The sequence below is a fragment of the Mustelus asterias genome, chromosome 24 (assembly GCF_964213995.1).
Source record: "Mustelus asterias chromosome 24, sMusAst1.hap1.1, whole genome shotgun sequence".
NCBI lineage: Eukaryota > Metazoa > Chordata > Chondrichthyes > Carcharhiniformes > Triakidae > Mustelus > Mustelus asterias.
The window spans coordinates 33,595,196-33,621,701 of record NC_135824.1 but is presented as its reverse complement, the minus strand read 5'-3'; the positions used below and the strand labels follow the sequence as shown (position 1 = coordinate 33,621,701).

The 26,506-nt window shown below is 44.9% G+C and overlaps 2 protein-coding genes across 2 annotated transcripts in view; one reads left to right on the top strand and one right to left on the bottom strand.

The window, feature by feature from the left end:
- efl1 (elongation factor like GTPase 1) overlaps positions 1–13,996 on the bottom strand; it is a 338,480-nt gene extending 324,484 nt beyond the window's left edge. Inside the window, exons 1-3 of the mRNA XM_078241003.1 lie at positions 13,936–13,996; positions 9,807–9,995; positions 7,362–7,465 (exon numbers count right to left, since the gene is read on the bottom strand). Of these exons, the coding sequence (XP_078097129.1) occupies positions 7,362–7,452 (91 nt within the window). The 5' untranslated portion in view covers positions 7,453–7,465; positions 9,807–9,995; positions 13,936–13,996. The remainder of the gene's footprint in view (positions 1–7,361; positions 7,466–9,806; positions 9,996–13,935) is intronic.
- Positions 9,368–26,506, top strand: part of saxo2 (stabilizer of axonemal microtubules 2) — a 53,810-nt gene continuing 36,671 nt past the window's right edge. Inside the window, exon 1 of the mRNA XM_078241002.1 lies at positions 9,368–9,501. Within this exon, the coding sequence (XP_078097128.1) occupies positions 9,368–9,501 (134 nt within the window). The remainder of the gene's footprint in view (positions 9,502–26,506) is intronic.

The window sequence follows — 26,506 nt, the reverse complement described above, 5'->3', positions numbered from 1 at the left end:
ATTCTATTTCCACAACCAGATAGTATTAGTAGTGACCGCAGGAAAAAGAAACAGCTAATTTGCTATAAAATGAGAAACGTTTCGCACATTATGAACAAGTGGATTCCCCATTGTATACTACTTATCTCTTATGATGGAGATTTGCATTAGTGGTACATATATCGCTAAAAACTATTAGCTGGATGAAATTCTTCAAACAGTGCGACTCAATAATCTAAAAATTCAAACCTACAATCTAAAGCAGGAATTCTCAACCAGGGCTGTCAATGTAATTATCACAATGACAACTTAAAGTAAATTTAATGCCAATCCCCAAAGAGTATAGTGTCCATGGCACAGAGTTTACCTTCCAGTCCCAAATCATTGATTGCCACAAACATAGTATGACCTTAGGGCATGTTGTCTAATATGTTAGTCACTAACAGCATGTAGCGAATTGAGAATGCAAATCTGACTTGTTTCATTTCTCAGTAGTAAATAAAAGAGAGTAATAGACACAGTTTTGTTTTATGTGGCCTGTGATCTCAATATTCACATTCGGATGCCATACACAGGTGAACTTTATCCTTTTCATGTATTGATAAAATGACTTATTGATAAAATAACAGACAGTGTTAAACATGTTGAAGTGTTTCCGAATTTCATTCTTGAAAGGTCTGGCTCTAATTTTTAGACGATTATCTCAGTCCTGGTCTCCCCATCAACAGCAATAGCTTCTCTCTATCTAACCCATCTTTTCCCCTTAACACCTTGAACATTTTGGTCAAATTACCCCCACCCTTCTAAACTGAAGGAAGGACAGTCCTTGTTTGTGCAATTTCTCCTCATGTTTTTATCCTGAGAGCCTGGGATTCATTCTGGTAAATCTACACACTTTCTCTTAGGCAGTCCTTCAAGATCGAGGATGATTTGCTTCCACTCAGAATTGATGGGTTTTGAGATGACTGATAAGTCCAATGTGCGATCACCATGCTCTGCCATAGCTGGGTGCTTTTTTTAAAGTTTATTTATTAGTGTCACAAGTAGGCTTACATTAACACTGCAATCAAGTTACTGTGAAAATCCCCTAGTTGCCACACTCCAGTGCCTGTTCAGGTACACTGAAAGAGAATTTAGCATGGCCAATGCGCCTAACCAGCACGGGATATATTGCTTGAAAGTTTCTGCACTCCCTCCAGTGCCCCTACTTCACCTCTGTACGTGGTGTCTCATGATGTGTTCAGTGCCTTATCAATAAGCCTTCTGCATTCTGGTAGGTCACAATTCAGGGTCTCCCATGAACCAATGGGTATTTTTGACTTCTTTAAGGATGCTTTGAGAACATCCCTAAAGTTGTTTCCACTGTCCTCCTGGGAGACTCCTGCCGTGGTCAAGTCCCTATAGGAGCAGTTGCTACAGGAGTCTGGAGGCAGGCACACAAAGACATGTCCTGTCCAGTGGAGTTGGTTTTGAATGATTAGCACTTCGATGCTGGTAAGCATCGATGTGGCAAGAAAGACAATCCAAATCTACACTGCATTCCCTACGAGACCAAGATATCTTTCCTAAGGTTTAGTGTGAAGAATTCCATATAGTATTTCACATTTGGTCTAACTAATATTCTGTATAACCAAAGCAAGACTTCATGCATCTCATATTCTAGTCATAGAGGTTTACAGCATGGAAACAAGCCCTTCGGCCCAACCTGTCCGTGCTGCCCTTTTTTTTAAAAAAGCCCAAGCTAATCCCAATTGCTCGCATTTGGCCCATATCCCTCTATACCCATCGTACCCATGTAACTGTCTATATGCTTTTTAAAAGATAAAAATGTACCCCCCTCTACTACTTCCTCTGGCAGCTTGTTCCAGACACTCACCACCCTCTGTGTGAAAAAATTGCCCTTCTGGACACTTTTGTATCTCTCCCCTCTCACCTTAAACCTATGCCCTCTAGTTTTAGACTCCTCTACCTTTGGAAAAAGATATTGACTATCTAGCTGATCTATGCCCCTCATTATTTTATGGACCTCTATAAGATCACCCCTCAGCCTCCCACGCTCCATGAAAAAAAGTCCCAGTCTATCCAGCCTCTCCTTATAATTCAATCCATCAAGTCCTGGTAGCATCCTAGTAAATCTTTTCTGCACTCTTTCTAGTTTAATAATATCCTTTCTAAAATAGGGTGACCAGAATTGCACACAGTATTCCAAGTGTGGCCTTACCAATGTCTTGTACAACTTCAACAAGACATCCCAACTCCTGTATTCAATGTTCTGACCGATGAAACCAAGCCTTATAGTCTTATAAGTATGAAGGCCAGGTTTTCATTAGCCTTTTTGATTATTTTCTGCACCTGTTCACGATATTTTAATGACACACGTATAACTGGATGCCGAAGTCTCTCTGAACTTCCACTGTATCTAACTTTTCACTATTTAGTAAATACACTGCACTATCATTTTTGGTCTGAAAGTGGATGATCTCACATTTGCCTAAATGGAAATCCATTTGCCAAAATTTTGCCCATTCACTTCAAACAACAGATATTGATAGATTATGCTTCCATCTATACTGCTTATAATTCCGCCTATCTTTGCGTCATTAGCAATTTGTATAGATGGCTCTCTTTCCCATCATCAAAATCATTAATAAATATGAAGAATAGGTGAGGCCCCCAACACAGATCCTTGCACTATCGCACAATCATATTCTGTCACTAAGTGTACCAGTCCATTAACTCCACACTGACTTCTGCTGCTGAGCCAACTGTCTAACAAGGTCAATAATTTACCTTCATTTCCATAGGGTTCAATTTAAGTTTATGGGGCTTTAGCAAATATTTCTGAAAGTCCATATAAACAATACCCCTCTTCACTATTTTAATCACCTCTTCAAACAATTCAATCATATAATCATAGAATCCCTACAGTGCAGAAAGTGGCCAATTAGCCCATCAGGCCTACACCAACAGCAATCCCATCCAGGCCCTAGCCCGTATTTACCCTGTTAATCCCCCTGACACTAAGGGACAATTTAGCATGACCAATCAACCTATCCTACACATCTTTGGAGTGTGGGAGGAAACTGGTTTCCAGAGGAAACATACGCAGACATGAGAAGAATGTGTAAACTCTACACAGACAGTGACCTGAGGCCAGAATTGAACCTGGGTCCCTGGCACTGAGGCAACAGTGCTAGGCACTGAGGCAACAGTGCTAACCACTGTGCCACCGTGCTGCCCTTAAGCTTACCTGATATGACCTTCCCTTTGCAAATCCATGCTGGCTCTCTCTGATGAGCTGAAAATTTTCAAAATGTTCAATCATCCTATCCTTAGGCAGACTGGTGGTGATTTAATCTGAGGATCACCACATCTCAGACAAGAGTGAAGTTGAAAAGGAGGGGGCTTCATGAATAATCTCAGCCTGTACAGGAATTGAACCCGCGCTGTTGACGTCACTCTGCATTATGAACTAGCCGTCCAGCCAACTCAGCTAATTAATTCCCCAATGTTCCTTTATTCCCTGGGATGGAGACCATTTGGTCCCAAGGATTTTTCACTCTTTAGTGTTATTATTAACTTTGTCACAGTTATTTTGCTTATATTAATTTTGGTCAGACTCGCACAGTGGTTAGCACTGCTGCTTCACAGCGCCAGGAACCCGGGTTCGATTCCCAGCTTGGGTCACTGTCTGTGCGGAGTCTGCACATTCTCCCCGTGTCTGCGTGGGTTTCCTCCGGGTACTCCGGCTTCTTCCCACAGTCTGAAAGACGTGCTGGTTAGGTGCATTGGCCATACTAAATTCTCCCTCAGTGTACCCTAACAGGTGCCGGAGGATGGCAACGTGGGGATTTTCACAGTGACTTTGATGCAGCGTTAATGTAAGCCTACTTGTGACACTAATAAATAAACTTTAAACTAAACTCTGCCACTGATTCAACATTAGCTTCCTTCAGATTTCCAGCATGCTCTAAGTACCTGGCATATGTCAGCATGTCTGTCATTCCCTTATTTTCATTGACAATATCATCAGTTTTCAAGAGGTCCACGTTTCCCCATCATCTTTTTCTGAATATCACTGTAAAAATTTGGGATTCATTTTGTTACCCTGTGCAAGTTTTGTCTGATACTTCTTTTTGCAGTTCTTACCAACTGTCTGCCACCCTTTGCTGTTCTCTGCATCTTTTTCATTTGCCAGAATTTGTTTTATTTTGCATTATGCATGCTCTTTCTTTTAATGCTACGCTGTCTCTTAACCCTTTGTCCAAGGCTGCTTTTTTGGCAATTTTAGTACAGGCCTCTTAGGGGTATGAACTGGTTCTGTATCATATTAAATAATGTTTGAACACTTTCCACAGATTGTCTGTCATTTTACCAGTTGTCCAGATTACTGTGGGCAGTTTTAGTCTCATCACATCGAAGTCTGCTCTACCTAAAATTTAGAATCTAAGTAATTGTTTCACGAATTTCTCTTTCAAGCATTACATTGAGTTCAATCATATTATGATGACTATTAGATAAATATTCACATATGGCTAAGGCTGTTAAATAAATCTGGTAAGAAGTCTCACAACATCAGGTTACTTCTTACTGTGCTTACAAGGTGCTCACAACACCAGAGACTTCTTACTGTGCTTACCCCAATCCAACGCCGGCATCTCCACATCATAAATAAATCTGGCTTATGGGTCATTATTTCTAATATGGCATACCCCTTGTCGGTTCTAGGCCATATTTATGCAGAACTCTTTCCCAGACACATACAACAAATTCACTAACTTTCTGACATGTGCTTATCCCAATCCATATAAAAAGTTGAAATCTCCATTAAAATCACTCTGCCTTTAATACATGCTCAACTAAAGATACAAGTTGCATTATAATCCAGAAATTATCACCCTTGAGGTCCTCTTCTTTACCTTCTAGGTCCTAATACCCTCCAATTCTGACCACTTGCCTTCCCTATGCTGTTAATCCTAAATAGACCATAATGATTGAACCCTCCTTCCCCAACATCCCGCCAAGAATGTTCAACATGTCCCTCACCCTAGCACCTTCAGGCAACATACTATGTGTGACTATAGGTCTTGTTTACGAAGGATGCCATCTATACGCCCATAGTTATCACATCAAGTTTCCCCTCATCCCTGTTTTGGACAGCATCTTGTCTGTCCTTCTGACAATCTTTATGCTTATTCACTCAGGCAAACTCCGTGGCCTGAGCCTCGGCACCTCCCTCTGTGACTGGATCCTGAACTTCCTAATTCACGGACCACAATCAGTAAGGATACGCAACAACACCTCCTCCACGATCATCCTCAACACCAGTGCCCCACAAGGCTGTGTTCTCAGCCCCCTACTATACTCCTTATACACCTATGACTGTGTGGCCAAATTCCCCTCCAATTCGATTCTCAAGTTTGCTGACGATACCACCGTAGTGGGTTGGATCTCAAACGATGACGAGACAGAGTACAGGAATGAGATAGAGAATCTGGTGAACTGGTGCAGCGACAATAATCTCTCCCTCAATGTCAACAAAATGAAGGAGATTGTCATCGACTCCAGGAAGCGTAAAGGAGAACATGCCCCTGTCTACATCAACGTGGACAAAGTAGAAAGGGTCGAGAGCTTCAAGATTTTAGGTGTCCAGATCACCAACAACCTGTCTTGGTGCCCCCATGCCGACACTATAGTTAAGAAAGCCCACCAACGCCTCTACTTTCTCAGAATTGGAAATTTGGCATGTCAGCTACAACTCTCACCAACTTTTACAGATGCACCATAGAAAGCATTCTCTCTGGTTGTATCACAGCTTGGTATGGCTCCTGTTCTGCCCAAGACCGCAAGGAACTACAAAAGGTCGCGAATGTAGCCCAATCCATCATGCAAACCAACCTCCCATCCACTGACTCTGTCTACACTTCCCGTTGCCTCGGCAAAGCAGCCAGCATAATTAAGGACCCCACGCACCCTGAACATTCTCTCTTCCACCTTTTTCCTTTGGGGAAAAAGATACAAAAGTCTGAGGACACGTACCAACTGACTCAAGAACAGCTTCTTTCCTGCTGATGTCAGACATTTGAACGGACTTACCTTGCATTAAGTTGTTCTTTCTCTACACCCTAGCTATGACTGTAACACTACATTCTGCACACTCTCTTTTCCTTCTCTATGAACAGTATGTTTTATCTGTATAGTGCGCAAGAAACAATACTTTTCACTGTATGTTAATACACGTGACATTAACAAATCAAATCAAATCAAATCAGGTAGCAACACATTGTACCTGTTAAACAGGACCAATTTCTACACATCCTCATTTTTTATTGTGGATGGGTTCTCCCTTTCTCTCTACACCAATGATCACTCCAATCTCATTCAGAACCTGCATCTCCTCACAGGATGTGACCAAAGTCTATAGCAAACTTTCCCGATAGTTCTCTCTGCCCCATGTGTCGGGATATCTCCAACTTGCATCCCAGCCCAATGGCTCTGTGGCAGCGAGATTTGACATGGAGACATCTACTGTATGTGTTTACTCAAGACAAGTCTGTCCACTAACCCTCACATCGTCCAGTCACACAATCTTCACTGCCATATTTAAATCTAAATTATTTATATCTAACTTTTATTTTGTTAATTTTGATAATCTACTCTGAACTAACCCAAGCATAACCAAGACAGGATAAACACCAAGCATGACATGCAGATATGCCTTTTAAAGATACACCCATGTCTTGACAGAACTTTTGTTCAGCATCAGCAACAAGTTTCACATAAAAAGTAAATCAAAACTAATTTATGTATAATTGTGGAACTAATATTTGCAAGGTAAACATAATCATGCTGTGGAATTTTTATATCATGGGTGGTGTGCTTCAAAAGCAAAAAGATTGAGAACCCATCACTTATATGAAACCCTCATTCTCGTATCAACACATAATCAAGAGCATCAAATCCACAATTTCAAGCTTACTGTTCAAGGTGCTCATTTAATTTAGTGATAAGACATTTATATATTATGGCTGCTACAGCAATTGGAACCTACATTAATTTATGGACATTGTGGCTATTTATCAACATGGACAAACATTACATTTCTAACAGACATTTCAAGTTATGTCATTCGATCCTTTCTGAGAGTTTGACATTGACCCACTGAATTGAAGTGAGCAATATTAACATTCCCACTGTTTCCAAGCTCATGAAACCAAACCAGGAGAAAAAGATCCAAATGCCCCTTTTCACATCTTACAAAGGAGATAGACTTAAGCAACATAAAAACAGATCATGTCGGGGAACTGGTGCCCTCTCCACTATATTTACAGCTATTCAATTTTTTGGAATGCTTTTGTTTTAAAACTAAAGAGAAATCTTACCATGGTCCACGTGAGCGACTATACAGATATTCCGGATGTTGGCAGTATTCTTTTGTAGTTCAACAATATTTTCCAAACTAGTATGACCCATTATGAATTTGATTCTGTAACAGAATGCAAATAAAATGTTAACACAGTATATTCTATTAATAATACATACTAAATATTCCAAAGTGTCATGTTTTATATTCAGAATGCCAAATACCAGGGCATACTGTGAGTGCTTAGCAATGTTCAGTGATCCAGGTTAGGTCATAATATGGCTTTTAGTAATGTGCAAAACTTGTATTTTAAAATGATGAAGAATCTGAAACTGAAGTAAATTAACAAGCAGCAACTAACTATTGACGTAGCCAGATCAGTGGGGTGAGTTCACAAGGACAGGTGCACATTAGCTATCGATGTATTGTGACATACTAACTGAATTGACAAAATGCCACATAACTCATTAAAGGATATATGTTACTTTATTAATGGATTTTTATAGAATGTATCTTTCACAGAAATATTTGTAGGTCCTTGAAGCTATCGTGATCACCTACATCAATATTTGAAAATACTTTGAGCAATAGTGCATCTACCACAGCAATGTGTCCAAGTCTGTAAAGTATCGTGCATTCCCCACAGTAATGTTTGCACGTCCATAAAGAAACAGTCCTTGTACTAAAATGCCTCTCATGGTGGTCCAAGACTAACCAAAATTAGTTTGTACCAGATCCCAAGCTCTATACGAAGTGCAAGGAGTTCTCAATGTCTTGGGCAGCATTTATACCTCAGTCAGCACCATCTGAAATAAATTCGACAGGTCACTAATTCATTGCTGTTTGTGGCATTTTGTTGTCTGCAAATTGGTTGTTATGTTTCCTACACTAATTAATGTTAAGTGTGGTCACTGCTGTAATTGGCTGTCAAGCACTTTGGGATGCCCAAGGATGCAAAAGAAAACAGCTAAAATTTGAATGCTTCTTCCTCTTCCCTTTGCCATACCTCACTTCCTCTGAATGCTCGAGTTTGTTGCTGCAACTTTCCCTGCCATCAGCCTCGGGCATTTCTCATTATCCTCACATATCATGCATTCTCACACCCCATTTATCTCATACTGTACTCATCAGGCTTTACCTGAGTTTAGTGCATCAGGCATTTAGAGTCATAGAGGTTTACAGCGTGGAAACAGGCCCTTCAGCCCAACTTGTCCATGTCAAGCACTTAATTCTGTTTAATTTCAAAGATCTGTCAATATATGTGGAGAGCAAACCAAAACATATTGGTTCTTGCGTATAGATTGTGTTAGTGGTACAGCACAGGCTAGAACTTACTGGAGCAAATCCAGAGAGGAACATTTAGAATGTCTGTATATTTGCAATTCCTGAAATTAGCAAGAGGAGGTACAGTCAGTAAGTGCATCAGGCAGATGGTGAGAAGAAAGATCTTGTTTTCTTTTGTGGCAAAATGAGGGGGGAGGGAGGAATCATAGCCATAACCAGAAAAATGTATTTCTATTTTTATTGTCCTCAAGGTAATTTGCCAGATTAAGACAAATAGTTTTGGTTGACAAGGATTGAGAAAACTGCATTCTTGTATTGTGACATATTAAAAGCCTCATGTGACCATTTATAAAGACACAGCAGTTCGTTTTGATGTTTTTGTAACATAGAAGTTAAAGGAAGTAATAATTTATGTTTGATGTAAAATGAAAAATGCCTTAAATGCAAAGAAAAACTACTAAAACCAGACCAGTATCTTTGGATTTTTCACTATACTTTTGGAAGACTCTTCTTTCTCTATATCCCCTGCAGCTGGGGAATCCTGTAGCCCAGGCTGCCCAAGGTATATACACGCTTCTATTTTTACAGTTAGCTGTCTTCTCTTCACTACTGGACACTAGCTACAGAGACTGCCTAAAACCATAGGGTTCTCAAATCCACAGAGACACTTCTATCCATAAAATAATTAAGCAACTGCAAAAGGTGGGTTTCGTGCGAACCAGGAACAGCATGGGGTAGCGCATGGCTGCCATGTGTGTGGAGCAAAGTGTGCTGGCTGTTCCACCTAAGGAGGAGGCATGCATGGGGGAGTGCCGAGAGCAACACAAGGGTCACCAATTAAACCCGCACATACCAACACAGGTTTTGCACACCAGGTGAGTTCAGCCTTAAGAGAGGGGAGGTTTAAATATTCACAGTGCTCAGTGGGAGTAGCCCCATCCACCTCATTGATGCCTAAGTAAATACCTTTTTTATATTAACTGCATTCTTTACACGCAATACTTTCATACTAAGCATATTACAAACTACTGTAATTCAGATGAGGGGTCCATGATTACGAATCAATTTGAAAAGGTATTCTTCTACCAAAACAGTTGGAGAACCACTGTTATGAAATAATTGATTCCAGCAAGCCAGAGCCTTCACAGTCAATGATTTTTATTAACTGACAGCAACTTACATGACAGCTTTTCTCAGTCAATAAAATTTGAATGTAGCAGCACAGTCGGTTAGATGTTTGTCTTTCACTGCTGGGATCAAATCAATTTTGACCTGATGCTCTCCTATATGTGGGAGTGCTTTGCAAGGTTCCCAACCCTCCAGGATTCTCCTGGAGTTTCCAAAGAACTGAATTAGCTCCTGGACACTGCTATGAACAAAAGCCAAAAGAAAGGTCATGGGCACATTAAAAATAACGATATGCTTCTCTTATTTTCTGCAAACATTTCAGTTAATCTGTTATAAAAATATTTAGTAGTGGCAACAAAGATTGTTTGGTAGTCAAGATTCAGTCAATCAGGTAATGAAGAGTTTTGTTCAGTTTCTAATTGGCCTGGGAAAGCTTTTGATATATCAGGCAACCATTGATGGGAGTGCCGGGTAGAAGGGTTGCTGCAAGATGACCAGAGGGGAAGCTTAGTCATGCAAGGGAGATGTCAAATCAGAATTGGCAACCTGAGCTACGTGCAATAGGTTGAGCAGAAAGAGACCCACGCACAAAAATAAAAGCTGAATTCGGTCTCCACCAGTTGTACGGGAAGAGTTGTGCCCAGGGTAACTGGCGCAAAAAATTTAGAACTGTTAAATTGGTAACATCGGTGCTGTAAATCTAAACTAGAACATAAATCCTGCAAATTCTCAACAGGTTCGAGCACTCGTGTAAAGAAAGACTGGCATTGATATTGTGCTTTTCTCAAGATCAGGATGACCTTAAGCCAGGGAACCGGGGTCAATACCGGCCTTGGTGACTATGTAGAGTTTGCATGTTCTTCCCTTGTCTACGTAGGTTTCCTCCCACAGTCCAAAAATGTGCAGGTTAGGTGGATTGGCCATGATAAACTGCCCCTTAGTGTCAGGGAAATTAGCAGGGTAAATACGTGGGGTTATGGGGATATAGGGCCTGGGTGGGATTGTGGTCAGTGCAGGCTCGATGGGCCGAATGGACTCCTGCACTGTAGGGATTCTATGATTCACTTCAGAGCCAACAAATACTTTTGAAATATCATCACCATGATAATACATCTGTTTTCTAATATTGATAATGGGTAAATGTTAGCCAGGACACTAGGGAAAACTCTGCTTTTCCCTTGAATAGTATCGTGAATCTTTTAAATGCACCTGGGCAGCAGGCGGTGACACAATTTAACCCACATTCGAAAGACAGCGGGGTTGATTCTCTACCCCTTCAGACGACTGACGGGAATCCTGATGCCTCGGTGAATGGAGTGTCAGCCGAAAATTGGGATTCCCTATGGCATGAGGACTCTCGGGATTTATCCAACCCATCCCACCTGGCAGAGAATGGCGATGTCAACTCCTTGCCCCCAGCCTGAGACCACCCAACCACCAGGACCATTGAGGGATCCTTCCTCTGCAGCCTAGAAGCAGCAAAGGGTATAATGGCCACTGGACCTACCACCTCAAGCCCCTTCAGGGCCCCAAGCTCTAGGCTAAGGTGTCAATGCTAGCAGACATTGCACTGTTGGCACTGTCAAGGGGTTTGACCTTAAGGGGGCTGCGTGGGGTTTGGGGGGGGGGAAGGGAGGGCCGAGAGGGGATTGGGTCAGGTCACCCTCATGCCCCGCCTACCCCGATCGGGTTCCCGCCCAGAGCAGGCAACAACCCAATAATAATGCAAACCTACTTATTTAAATATCATTAGCAGATTTGACAGACCATTCACCAGCCTCCCACCATTCACCCACCTCGCCAATGGGAATGGCACCAGGTAGGCTTTTCATGTACTATCCACAAGTGGGAGCATGGCTTGCTGGACCCTGAGGGGAGCACCAGCAACCCCTTGGAAAAGAGGTGCATCCTCCCTCCTCCCCTGCCACACCACACAGGTATGAGGGCGACCTGACCCAATCCCCTCTCGGCCCCCCTTCCCTTCAGCCCCCCACCACACACAGCCCCCTTAAGGCCAAGCGCCTTGACAGTGCTAACAGTGCAATGTCTGCTGCATTGACACCTTGGCCTAGAGCCCTAAAGGGGCTTGAGGTGGTAGTAAAGTTGCCATTTTCTCCTCTTTGCTGCTGCCAGGTTGCAGAGGAAGGGTCCCTCAAGGGTCCTGGGGGTTGGATGGTCTCAGGCTAGGAGCAAGGGGTTGACCTCGTCATTCCCTGCCGGGATCGGGGTGTCGTGACTGGACTGCCCCTTCGAGCCCTGGCAGACCAGGAATGGTGAATTCAGGCAGGCCTGTGATCAATTTCTGCATTCCTGCCTGTCAGCTGTGGAAATTCTGAAGTGGCCAGGTCACTTTAACCTTCATGACTCCTGGTCAGTGAGGGGAGCACCATTTCATTTTCTGTGGGGAGGGAGGGCCTGTCTCCCAGCGCAGAGATCAGGGAGCCACTTGAAAATGGCAGCCTGGTCTCAGAAAAGCAGGTCTGGCCAGCAAGTTGCTCCAAATGAGCTTATTACCATCTTCCAGGTGGGTGGGTGAAACACTTCCGTTTTATAACTGGGATGAGCTGAGGGTGAGTCTCAGAATAGGAGAATTGGGCCCAGCACCTCCAGCAGTGCAGCAACTCCTCAGTTCTGCACTGGGAGTGTCAAACTGCATTACATGCTCAAGTCCCTGGTTTGGGATTTCTACCAAAGTCAAAGGCGAGACTACTCCCACAGAGCCAAGGTTCCATGAAGATATATAGCAGCTGGGTGGAAGCCTTCCAGGTTCTGAAGTTGGGACTGGGACTGACACACACACACCACATCAAGCAGAGGTCAATTTTGCTGCAAGTTGGCAATTGCTCCAGGCCCCAGCACTGCCTGGCTGGACTGGGTACATCAGGAACAGAAGTAGGCCATTTAACCCCTCAAACCTGCTCCACCATTCAACTAGAGATCACAGTCAATCTTTATAACTTCAATACCATTTTCCATCCACCTCTGCCTGCCTTGAATATATTCAATGAGTGACCTTCTGCGACCCTCAGGGGTCAAGAATAGCAAAGATTTGAATAAAGAAACTCCTCCTCATCTCAATCCTATCCCTCTCACTGAATCCTTCCAGTGGAGGCCATTCAACCATCTAGTCTGCACCGAAACTCCGTCAGAGCATCTTATCCAGGCCCTATCCCTGCAATCCCACATATTTACCCCTCAAATTCCCCTAACCTACACATCCCGGGAAACTAGGGGGCATTTAGCATGGCCAGACAATTGGAGACTGGGTTCCCCAGTTGTACAAGATTCCCCCACCCACAAAGCTACCCTCCCCATCCCCCCTCTGCCCTCAACCCCCAAGCCCCCATCACCACTTTTCATAGAATCTTACAGTGCAGGAGGCCATTCGGCCCATCGAGTTTGCACTGACAACAATCCCACCCAGGCCTCTATCCCCATACATTTACCCCAGCTAGTCCCCCTGACACTAAGGGGCAATTTAGCATGGCCACTCCACCTAACCCGCACATCTTTGGACTGTGGGAGGAAACCGGAGCAGCCGGAGGAAACCCACGCAGACACGAGGAGAATGTGCAAACTCCACACAGACAGTGACCCAACCCGAGAATCAAACCCAGGTCCCTGGCGCTGCGAGACAGCAGTGATAACCACTGTGCCGCCCACAGTAACTTCATGGCAGCGTTAATGTAAGTCTACTTGTGACACTAATAAGAAAACGTTCAACCCCACCAAACCCCCATCATCACCCAAAGAACCCCATCCTCCAAATCCAGGGTAAACATCCTTGCTGCAAATCCCCCTGCCCAGGGCCTGTATGAATTGTGTGTGTCTCAGTGGGATAACCTGTCATTTCCCTAAACACTGGAGGGTACAGGCCCAGCCTCCTCACAGAGGCTGCCGCCCTCCTGACCGTCCCTCCTCATGTTTCAGGCACCCTGAGCCTCCCCCAGAGCCTCAATGGGGAGGCGGGGGGGGGGGTGAGTGGACGCATGGTGGAGGGAGGGGGGACCGGTTCAGGGCAACGGGTCTGAGCAGAGACTGACCCAGGGCCCGGTGTGGGTGAGCGAGAGGCCCGATGAAGCTGAACCCAGCATCAGCAGCCCCGCCTAGAGCGAAGCCCCCTCTAACCGCCCTCCCCCCCGGCACCGACAGCGGCGTTAAAGCCGCGAGTTCCCGCTTACCGAGTCGGCGGACAGCAACCAGGCGCGTGGGGAATCCTCACTCCTCACTGCGCATGCCCGCGCCGGCACCCTCTGACCCCCCCCTGACCTCTGACCCGGCGTCCCGCTCTGCGCCGTTGCTAGGACGCGGCGGTTGCCGGGTGACTGTTGCTGGCCTGGAGACGGGGCTACCTACACAATAAAGGGCGCCGCGCTGAGCCGGAACCGGAGGGGCTGCTCTCCAAGCACTTGACGCTGAGCATGCCAAGAGCTGCAGACAAATTATATTTGTACACTTTTATATATATATAATATAGAGATTAACCAACAGCAGCAAAGATGACCCGAAAATGCATCTGCGAGATTTGTAACTGTGGGTAAGTGCTGCCAAGCTGACAGAACCTCATTTAGTTCATGTATTAGTGTCACAAGTAAGGCTTACATTAACACTGCAATGAAGCTACTGTGAAAATCCCCTGGTTGCCACACTCTGGTGCCTGTTCGGGTAACACTGAGGGAGAATTTAGCATGGACAATCCACCCTAACCAGCACGTCTTTCAGACTGTGGGAGGAAACCGGAGCACCCGGAGGAAACCCACGCAGACACGGGGAGAATGTGCAGACTCCACACAGACAGTGACCCAAGCCGGGAATCGAACCCGGTTCTCCTGGCGCTGCGAGGCAGCAGTGCTAACCCACTGTGCCACCCCTATTTGTTTCGTTGAATATCACTCCACTCGCCTCTGTCCCTGGAGGTGTCAGTTCAAGATCCACTCCAGAGACCTGAGCACAATATCTAGGTTGGCGGTGCAGTGCTGTGGGAGCTCTCCCTGTCGGAGGTGCCACTTTAGAGTCATTGCAGCACAGAAAGAGGCGCTTCGGCCCATCATGTCAATGCCAGCCATCAAGCACCACATAGAATCCCCACAGTGCAGAAGGAGGCTATTCAGCCTGCACCGACAACAATCCCACCCAGGCCCTATCCCCGTAACCCCAGATATTTACCCTGCCAATAGTCTTGACACTAAGGAGGAAATTTTACCATTTTGAGTCATAGTGCCTGATCTGGGCGTCAAATAGATCGGCGCCTGGAATCCTCTTTGCAGCGGCCCATATGCGTTTTGCCGGCTCCAGCCCAAACCGCGCTGTGGGCGGGGCTTAGTGCTGGCAGTCCGATCAGAGCTCTGAACTGCGCATGTGCAGTTTGAAAAAAATCTGACAGTGTGCCCGGGCGCGGAAAAAAAAGCAGAAAGCGGAGAGAGCGGCTCTCTGACATTCATCCTCTGGTCGGGGGGGGGGGAGGTGGTAGGGGAGGGGGTGTGACCGATCATCCCCTGGGGGGTGCGGGGGGGCGGTTGGAGGAGAGGGGGTGTGACGTCTCATCCTCTGGTCGGGGGGGGTTCCGCTGCCTGTCTGCGGCCGATCCCTCCTGGCACCATCACTGGTACACTACCAGCCACAGATTACTCTTCCCTGCAGGTGCGAGAGAGCGGGAGAGATGGCTGTGGCTTCAGATTTTTATTTTGCAGGTCGGTAACAGCGCGGACGCGGATCGGGTCAGAAGACGGTAAAGTGGGATTTGGCGGTAGAGTTGGGCGCGCGGTTCATTAAGTCGATTTAAATGCATGCAAATGCATTTAAATCATCGGGCCGCCCGATTCGCGCGCACGCCGGACCCGTGCCCGAATCGGGTGTCGGTAAAGCTGTGATCTGCTCGGAACCAGGTGCAGATCGCGGTGTAGGCCCGACGCCCAACTTTACTGTGATTTCGTGCCCGTTTTGGTAAAATCAGGCCCTAAGGAGCAATTTAGCAAATCATCCTAACCTGCACATCTTTTTGGATTGATCTCAAGGCAGCAGTTGACTGAGTCTGGCATCAAGAAGCCCAGCAAATCTAGAGTCAAAGAGAATTGGGGAAAACTTGATTTGATTTATTATTGTCACATACATTGGGATACAGTAAAATGTTTTGTTTCAAAACATACCTGCCGTAGAGTACACAGGGGAGAAGGAAAGGATAGAGTGCAGTATGTAGTGTTGCGGTTACAGATAGGGTGAAGAGAAAGATAAGCTTAAATATGATAGGACCATTCAAAAGTCTGATGACAGCAGGGAAGAAGCTGTTCTTGAATCTGTTGGTATGTGTTTTCAGACTCTTGTATCTTTTTCCTGATGGAAGAAGGTGGAACTGTGAGTGGGCTGCTTGGAGTCCTTGATTATGCTGGCTGCTTTCTCGAGGCAGCGGAAAATGTAGACAGTCAATGGATGGGAGGCTGGTTTGCATGATGGACTGGGCTACGTTCACGATCCTTTGTAGATTCTTGCAGTCTTGGTCAGAGCAGCAGCCATACCAAGTATCCGGACAGGATGCTTTCTATGGTATATCTGTAAAAATTGGTGAGAGTCATAGTGGACATGCCAAATTTCCTGAGCCTCTGAGAAAGTAGAAGCGTTGTTGGACTTTCTTAACTATACCGTCAGCACGGAGGATCCAGGACAGTTTGTTGGTGATCTGAAGACCTAGAAACCTCAAGCTGTCAATCATCTCCACTTCATCGCTATTGATGTAGACAGGGCATGTCCTCCACTATATTTCCTGAGGGCGATGACTAGCTCCTTCATTTTACAGACATTGAGGGAGAGATTATTGTCATCGCACCATTTCACTAGGTTCTCTATCTCTTTCTCACCACTGGTTGGAGTCATACCTAGCACAAAGGAAGTTGGTTGTGGTTGCTGGAAATCATCTCAGTCCCAGGACATTAATGCAGGAGTTCCTCAGGGTAGTATCTTAGGTTCAACCACCTTAAGCAGCTTCATCAATGACCTTGCTTCCATCATAAGGTCAGAAGTGGTGTTGTTTGTGGATGATTGCACAATTTTCAGCAACATTTGTTGCAACTCCTTCAATACTAAAGCAGTTCATATCCAAATACAGCATGTTCTGGACAATATTAAGGCTTGGGCTAACAAGTAACATTCGTGCTGTACAAGTGCCAGACAATCATGTTATGGTTTAGGTCAGAAACTCCAAAGTGTTTTATGAAGCCCGCCTGGATAATAAGGTTTGCACCTTGAATTTGACTAGGACAAGCATGATAAGCTTCACTTCAGGTATGATTCAAATGACCCACTCGGGAGCTTTTATCAAATAAATTTTAATTAAGAATATAGATAACATGTATGGAAAGAAAATTAGCAATATCTTTATCAATTACAAATAAAAACAAAACAACCACGATAATGTATTATCAAATATATCGAAGATGTTCCAATCAAAACCAAACTTCCTTTAGACAAACCCCTTGTCACAGGTCTAACACAGCAAAGACTAATGCTCACACGATACTGGAATTGAGTCCCTTGGATGAACAGTGCAGTCCTCTTGAACCATTCAGAGCAGTTTGAAGTCAGAACAGCTTTCCAGACCAGGGAGACTCTCTGGTCAAGCCACCAACAGCAGAGTTTCTACTCCAGGAAGGCTTTCAGCTAAACAACAGAATTTCCCAAAACCAGGGAGAGAGAGAGAAAATGGAAGAGCTCCGGTCACCTGACCTGCCAACCAGCTTTCCTCCTGTCAATGCAGGGTCATAAAACCAATTCCCAAAGTAAAAATAAACAACCCCCATTTAAACCACTTAAGGAGCAATAAAAGGACTCATCGTAGACAATCCGGTGCCACAATGAGAGCAGAGAGCTACAGAGAACATGATTTACCAGAAACTCTTAAAGGAACACTAACCCCACAATAACCATCTCCAGCAAATAGAATCTAACCATCTCCCCTTGACATTCAATGGCATTGCCATCGCTGAATCCACTACTATCATCATTCTGGGAGTTACCATTACCCAGAAACTGAACTAGACTAGCCACATAAAAACTGCAAGAACAGGTTAGAGGCTGGGAATTCTCTGGAGAGTAACTCACCTCAACTCTCAAAGTCTGTACATCATCTTCAAGGCACAAGTCAGGATTGTAATAGAATACTCTCCACTTAGCAAAATATGTGCAGCTCCAAAAATACTCAAGAACCTCCACACCATCCAGTATGAAGCAGTCCACTTGATTGCCACCTCATTCATCACCGTAAACATTCAGTCCCTCCACCACTTACCATCTACAAGGTGCACTGCAGGGATTCACCTTTCAAATCCACAACCGCTGCCATCTAGAAGGACAAGATAACTAGATACACTGAAACACCACCACCTGCAAATTCCCCTCCAAGCCATACACCATTGTGACTTGGAACTTAATTGCCATCCCTTCACTGTCACTAAGTAATAATCCTGGAACTCCCTCCCTGTGGGTGTTCCTTTAACGCATGGACTGCAGCGGTTCAAGATGGCAATTCACCACCACCTTCTTGAGGGCAATTTGGGATGGGTAATAAGTCCTGGTCTAGTTATCAATGCCCACATCCCATGAATAAATTTTAAAAATACAAGATGTTATTTTTATACTAGATGCTATCATTCTATATTTGGTCAAAAACTCTTGCGAAATAATGTAGGACATTACTTGTCCTAGCATTTCAAAAACAGAGAGGTGTCTCTGAGAAGTTTATAGGGAGAAAGGAAATAGTGAATTCATTAGTGAAAGGCAAAAATAAATTGAAAGGCAAGGCAAAGACAGGGTTGAAGATAAGGGATTTTAGAAGGCTTTTGAAAGCAATGGGATTACAGTGGGAGTTCCAATGCCCAAAGAAATCAGCCACTGCGGTCAAATGAAAGAATTGGTCAAAGAGAGTAAGTGGGAGGTGCAGAGGAATGTATATACAGGAGTATTTAGAATCATAGAATCCTACAGTGCGGAAGGAGGCCATTCGGCCCATCGAGCCTGCACCTAACACAATCCCACCCAGGCCCTATCCCCATCCATCATTTACTCTAGCTAGCCCTCCTGACACCAAGGGGCAATTTAGCATGGCCAATCCACCTAACCCGCACATCTTTGGACTGTGGGAGGAAACCGGAACACCCGGAGGAAACCCACGCAGACCCGGGGAGAACGTGCAAACTCCACACAGACAGTGACCCAAGCCGGTCACTAAATTAATTAAATTTAATTAGAAGAATTTGCTGAGGTATGGAGAAGTGATTCAATAATTTTGAAAACAAGGATGAGAATCCTAAAAATAATTAATTGAAACATGGGCAGCCATTGGAAATTTGTAAGGATGTGAGTGTATGCAGGTGAGTACGAGAGCTGTTATACTCTGAATGAGTTGTAAACAATAATATTCTGTTACACTGTCCAATGAAATATGGTTCATGTTCTCACAGTAAATTTTCTGATGTCACAACAACTTCCTTGTGAGATCCTAAATCTGCTTCTGATAGAACTGACATATCCAACTCTCCTTCATCAAACAAAATCACCAAAAAACAGATTAACTGACTATTCATCTCATTTATTGCTCTTGGGACATTGATTAACCTTGAAATGTTTGGAGCATTCTTGTGCTCTCTTTTTTCCATACACATGTATCGTAAATGCATTCTTTATTTGTATATAAAACATAAAGGAGCCTAGATTTCCCTCCCATGCTGTTGAGTTTTAACTCCACAGTGTGCAACTTTTGGCCCTGACAGGTGCCTCATGCAGAAATCAGCCTTCATCTGCGGGGGGAGCTCTCTAGAGGAGATTTCAGGACCAGGCAAGTCTGAACCCCAATCTCTTGGGGCAAATGGGGGGAGGGGGTCCAATCCCCAACTCCTGGGTGTATGATCCCAGTAAGAGTTTTAACAACACCAGGTTAAAGTCCAACAGGTTTATTTGGTAGCAAATACCATTAGCTTTCGGAGCGCTGCTCCTTCATCAGATGGAGTGGAAATGTGCTCTCAAACAGGGCACAGAGACACAAAATCAAGTTACAGAATACTGATTAGAATGCGAATCTCTACAGCCAACCAGGTCACAATGTGAGTGGAGGGAGCATTAAGCACAGGTTAAAGAGCTATGTATTGTCTCCAGACAGGACAGCCAGTGAGGTTCTGCAAGTCCAGGAGGCAAGCTGTGGGGGTTACAGATAGTGTGACATAAACCCAACATCCCAGTTTAGGCCGTCCTCATGTGTGCGGAAATTGGCTATCAGTTTTTGCTCAGCGACTCTGCGCTGTCGTGTGTCATGAAGGCCGCCTTGGAGAACGCTTACCCGAAGATCAGAGGCTGAATGTCCGTGACCGCTGAAGTGCTCCCCCACAGGAAGAGAACAGTCTTGCCTGGTGATTGTTGAGCGGTGTTCATGTTCACGAACTCACTCAGGTCAGCCATCTCCACATGTATGATCCCATGCAGGGGTGGTGGGGAGCGCCGCTTTTTGTAATGGGCGGCAGGTCTGATGGTGAATGATGTTCGCCTGGGGGCTGGAAGGAAACAGATACTTGCCCTCTCCCCTAGGCTTTCTTCTCGTCACTACAGCTGCTGAGTTTTCAGGGGCCCAGGAAATCTATCTGCTAAAATTAAACTGGAAAAGCTGTTTGAATTAAATGACAACAACCTCGGTGGGTTGAAGCTGGCTTCCATACGTGTTATGAAATTTTCCCATTTCACTCATTGTCTTTACAACCCCGGCATACAATTCCACCAACTCACCTATGTTAAAATTCCCCTCTGTGATTCCATGCATTCAATTTAAACTGGCACCGAAACTGAATAAAAATTGATGGACTGTTAACTACTCAAAACTTTTACCATCACAATAAAGTACCCAATATTTATTCAGATGGAGGTCATATTTCAGAGACAACATGAAATGAATGGGAAAGGGGAACTTTTCAACATTTTTAAAGTACCTTAACTAAATTATTTGGAGGTTCATTTTGGAATAACTGCCAATGTGCAGATGAACAGTTTCTGTCATAGATGGCAAAATTATTAAATTCTAAAACACAAAATTCACCCTTCTAAAATCTAAAACATCTGCATTAAATATTCATACATAAATATGTCCTTGAGATCTTTATCTTTTTTCCCTTGTTTCTTTAATTTATTCAAAAGTTTAACAGCTTCTTCCCTGCTGCCATCAAACTTTTGAATGGTCCTATCATATATTAAGCTGATCTTTCTCGGCACCCTATCTGTAACTGCAATACCATATTCTGCACCTTCTCCTTTCCTTCTCCCCTATGTACCCTATGAACAGTATGTTTTGCCTGTATAGCGTGCAAGAAACAATACTTTTCACTATATCCCAAATACATGTGACAATAATAAATCAAATCAACCTTTAGAGGCTCTTGGCTTCGTGTTGAGAGTACAGAGTTCGATTCCCGGCTTGGGTCGCTGTCTGTGCAGAGTCTGCACGTTCTCCTTGTGTCTGCACGTTCTCCTCGTGTCTGCGTGGGTTTCCTCTGGCTGCTCTGGTCTCCTCCCACAGTCCAAAGATGTGTGGGTTAGGTGGATTGGCTATGCTAAATTGGCCCTTAGTGTCAGGGGGACTAGCTGGGGTAAATGCATGGGGTTATGGGGATAGGGTCTGTGTGGGATTGTGGTCGGTATAGACTCGATGGGCCTAAAGGCCTCCTTCTGCATTGTAGGATTCTATGATCCATTCATTTTTCCAAACATATCCCATGGGTAGAACCACTTCACTTGGAGGCTGTAGGGTACAGAAGGCAATTGTAAGAAGCCACACTCAATGTGGAGATGAGTACGTTCTATAAAATGTTATGTACTTACTTAAATATACCTATATTACTATTTTGCATCTAATGTATTCTTTATCACAGCTTATATATACATTCAAAATGTCAAAAGTGCAAAATCAGACAAAGAAATATAGCTATTTCCTTCTGATTTTTTTGCTTGGAAATATTTGGAAAAGCTAAAAACCAAACTATGGCGGGAATTCTCCCAAAACATTTAAGTCTCCTAATGGTTAGAATAATGGAATGATCCATTGCCAGTTTCTTTGAGCACTCGGGTGCCGTTTGGCTCGGGCGCCCTGATCTCAGTGCACTGGGAGATCCCCTCTCACACCCCATGGACATCGGGATCCCCCTTCCCCTCCCCCATCAGCATCATGTTCCCCCATCCCCTCCCCGACACTGTGGTTACCAGCATCTGGGCCCTTCCAATGGGTCCCCCACCATGACTCCTGATATGCCCCCCCCATCATGACCGCCTTGACGATCAACCACCAGAAGGCCCGGTGAGATCGGAGAATCGCCCCCTCTAATGTACATTCTTAACAAAATAAAATATCTTGTAATCAATTTCAATATGTGACTGCCTGCAGTAATATAACCAAATAGCTTTCAAGTGGTGCGCTCTGTAGTGGACACCTCCACGTTAGCAGAATAAGATATTGCATAACATATGATTATAATGATGCCATCCTTATAAAACAGCGAGATAGAGGTCAGCCTTCATGATCTGAGGGATAAATCGCGGGAACAGATCGCCCATCACTTGCTACCAATTAATTGGCAAAGCAGTGAAGATAAAATCCATCCCCAGTGTGTGCACTGACTTACCTTTCGTGACACCACCATTGTTCAGTAATATTATGAGTCAATAGTGTTCGCAAATCTGAAGCCCATTTCCTCTCAATAAATGTTTTAAATATCAGAAACAAGCCTGGAGAAGTACACCGCTATCATTTGATGGTTGGCTTCATTAAACTCTAGCAGTCAAGTTTCTAATTAATTTACTATTACTTGGATCAGATTATTCTTGTACATGGATAATTTTTAATCAATTTACTATTGTTTTGGATCAGATTATTTTTGTACAGGATCTTTAATTAACAATCAAATAATTTATTGATCAAGTCTTTCTATTTCAGGCGAATTGGTGATCTAAGTGCAAGGATATACTCAAAATCATTTTAGTTTTAGAAAATGTACTCAAACTCATTTGCACATTACCAAACATAAAATCTGTCCTGAACTAATACAAACAGGAGGCATTTCAGAATGTAATCATTTGGACAAACGTTTTTATTAAAACCATTCTTGGGTATACTTACGTTTGGTAACCTAGTGTTAATACAGCTGGAAATGGATTATCACAAGACATAAGCATTTTTAATCAGAATGCCCATTCTAAGGTCTAGGAATAACCTGATTGAAATTAGCTGAAAATTAGTTAAAAATCTATGTACAGAACTAGTAAACACATTGACTAGTTACACTGGTGGATAGTCAGTTTCTTAGAAAATTTTAAAAATCAATCTTGGAGGTTTTTAAAAGCAGCCTATTAGTGCTTAATTTTAAGATCTTCTCCTGGAAGGGCCACAGGCGCAAGTAGTGGAAACTCGCTGCAGTGATTAATTTGATCTGAGGTGCAGCAGTTTTGATAGTGACTTGGACATCTACCACAAGGTTTATTCAACTAACACAAACATATTGCAGCATGTAATTTGCACTTCTTTTGTGCTAATGTGACCAATTTCAAGTAAATTGCACCAAAAAGGAAAATGCACAACCTATCAGGAACACCTCACTTTTATACCAGAGGAAGTTATTTTAAAAGTTTTATTTTGGAAAGCGACGGATAGACTAACTAGATACTGTACACAAATGTCTCTATTGTTCCCAAAGATTTAACCAATGATGTAAGTATTTATATAGCAGCACATTGAAGGTATTGTTTATGGTGTTGTTAAGACAGTGTTGTTAGGGTGTAACAACATAACAGATAAGGTGCAACAACAGGAAATGCTAAATAATGGCAATGACAAGATTGTGGCATTGTAGCAATAATTGATCGATCACACGGAGTAGAATAAGTAGATGACAAAGAGCAAGAAACAGGAATACAAAAGCTAAAATCTTAGCAACCATCGTCATGTGATTCATGAATACCAAATATTCCACCTCATGTAAGAATATTCACTGCTCAAGCATCAGATATTCTACTGAGAAATTCAATGTACATAATTGCTAAGCAGCATTGTAACTTTCTGTTCCTTTTCACTTTATATGGCGCAGTTTGATCAATATTCATCGATTTTAATTTCCTCAGCATTTCCCAATAATAACTGATAAAAGTAAAGGGCAAATTGAAAACTGGTAGTTTCACATGTGGGAGGCGATTCTCCCTACCTGCCACACTAATTATTTAGCGCAGTGGGCCGGGAGAATCTCATATTGGCCGATTCGCAGGATTCGTGTATGTATTCCCGCTGCGCATGCATCTGCCAACACCGGATATCCGGCACTGTCGGAGCCACTCTAGAAACTGGCGGGAACACCAGGTAAGTCATTTAATGTGATTAGTGGGCCCCGGACTGAGTTCTCCAGGCCCGCTAGCATCTCCCATCCCGTCAGGAGTATTTCACTCCAGCGGGGTTTAGGGTAGCTCCCGACTTTCAGGGAACTATCGGGATGACCCAGCTGGAGTGAAGGGGGGGCAATTAGGCTCCCCAGGGGTTTGGGCGGTGGGGGGGTGGTGCCCCCTGACCATGGGGACCCTGGCAGTGCCAGCATGTGCCCCCTGGCAGTGCCCAAGGGGCAAAGTGCCCATGCCCGGGGTCACCTTAGCACTGCCCATCAGGCATGGGGCAGTGCCAAGGGGGCAGGGCCTAGTGGGCAGGTGGGGGTGGGGCCTAGGCGGCGATCCGTGGAGGTGGGGGTCCCACTGCCACTCTGCATGGTGATCAGTCAGGGCTGGAGGGAGGCCAGCAATCGGGGCTGCCCAGGGATGTGGCCAGCCTGGGAGGTATGCCAGGGCGGGGGGGGGGGGGGGGGTCTGCCAGGGAGGGCTCTGCCTAGGGGGATGGGGGGGGGATCGTCGCTGCTGGGGGGTGAGGGGGGGAGGTGCTGGAGATCGGGGCACTCGTGGACAGGGGTTCGGGGCTGGCACGCGAATGCTCGTGAGGGCCACGATCGGGCCATGGGGGTGTTGAGAAGAACAGCAGGTTTATTTGGTAGCACAAGCCACTAACTTTCAGAGCGCTGCCCCTTCACCAGGTAAGCAGGAGTTCTGTTCACAAACAGGGCCTATAAAGACACAAACTCAATTTACAAAATGATGGTTGGAATGCCAGTCTTTACAGGTAATCAAGTCTTAAAGGTACAGACAATGTGAGTGGAGGGAGGGTTAAGCACAGGTTAAAGAGATGTGCATTGTCTCCATTCAGGACAGTTAGTGAGATTTTGCAAGCCCAGGCAAGTCGTGGGGGCCACAGATAGTGTGACATGAACCTAAGATCCCGGCCGAGGCCATCCTCATGTGTGCGGAACTTGGCTATCAGTCTCTGCTCAGCGACTCTGCGTTGTCGTGCGTTGTGAAGGCCGCCTTGGAGAACGCTTACCCGAAGATCAGAGGCCGAATGCCCGTGACCGCTGAAGTGTTACCCAACAGGAAGAGAACACTCTTGCGTGGCGATTGTCGAGTGGCATTCATTCATCCTGCCACAGCAACCTCTGCAAGACGTGCCAGATCATCGACACGGATGCCATCATCTCACATGGGAGCGCCGTCCACCAGGTGCACGGTACATACGCTTGCAACTCGGCCAACATTGTCTACCTGATACACTGCAGGTGGGGATGTCCCGGGGCATGGTACATTGGGGAGACCATGCAGATGCTACGACAGCGGATGGGTGAACACCGCTCGACAATCACCAGGCAAGAGTGTTCTCTTCCTGTTGGGGAACACTTCAGCAGTCACGGGCATTCGGCCACTGATCTTCGGGTAAGCATTCTCCAAGGCGGCCTTCACGACACACGACAACGCAGAGTCGCTGAGCAGAGACTGATGGGCCAAGTTCCGCACACATGAGGACGGCCTCGGCCGAGATCTTGGGTTCATGTCACACTGTCTGTGGCCCCCACGACTTGCCTGGGCTTGCAAAATCTCACTAACTGCCCTGGCTGGAGACAATACACATCTCTTTAACCTGTGCTTAACCCTCTCTCCACTCACATTGTCTGTAACTTTAAGACTTGATTACCTGTAAAGACTCGCATTCCAACCATTATTTTGTAAATTGAGTTTGCGTCTTTATATGCCCTGTTTGTGAACAGAACTCCCACTTACCTGATGAAGGGGCAGCGCTCCGAAAGCTAGTGGCTTTTGCTACCAAATAAACCTGTTGGACTTTAACCTGGTGTTGTGAGACTTCTTACTGTGTTTACCCCAGTCCAACGCCAGCATCTCCACATCACGGTGTTGGGAAGGGCAGCACTGCGGAGGTCCTGAGCTGGCCAGCAGACTGCAGGCTGACAGATAGGGGCCGCTGCGCATGCGCAGAGGCCAGGAACTGTCAGCCTCCGGCATGAATAGGCCCCGCCCACGGACTTTAAAATATATTCATGATTGTGACCTCTGCATTACACAGAGTGTGGGAGATTCGAGTGTGAAGTTGCACTGAAAAAACTGGCGTGATTTGCACCAGTTTTTCCGTGAATTCGACACCTCGAACCTTTTTGGGAGAATCGCAGCCATGAACTGTGACAGTTGTAAAGTTGCAGTGAAGAGGTGCACGTCATTACAGCTTGCTAACTGTTGGCAGTTAGTTGACAGCGGCACAGTGGTTAACACTGTTACCTCACAGCGCCAGGCACCCGGGTTCGATTCCCGGCTTGGGTCACTGTCTGTGTGATGTTTGCACATTCTCCCTGCGTCTGCGTG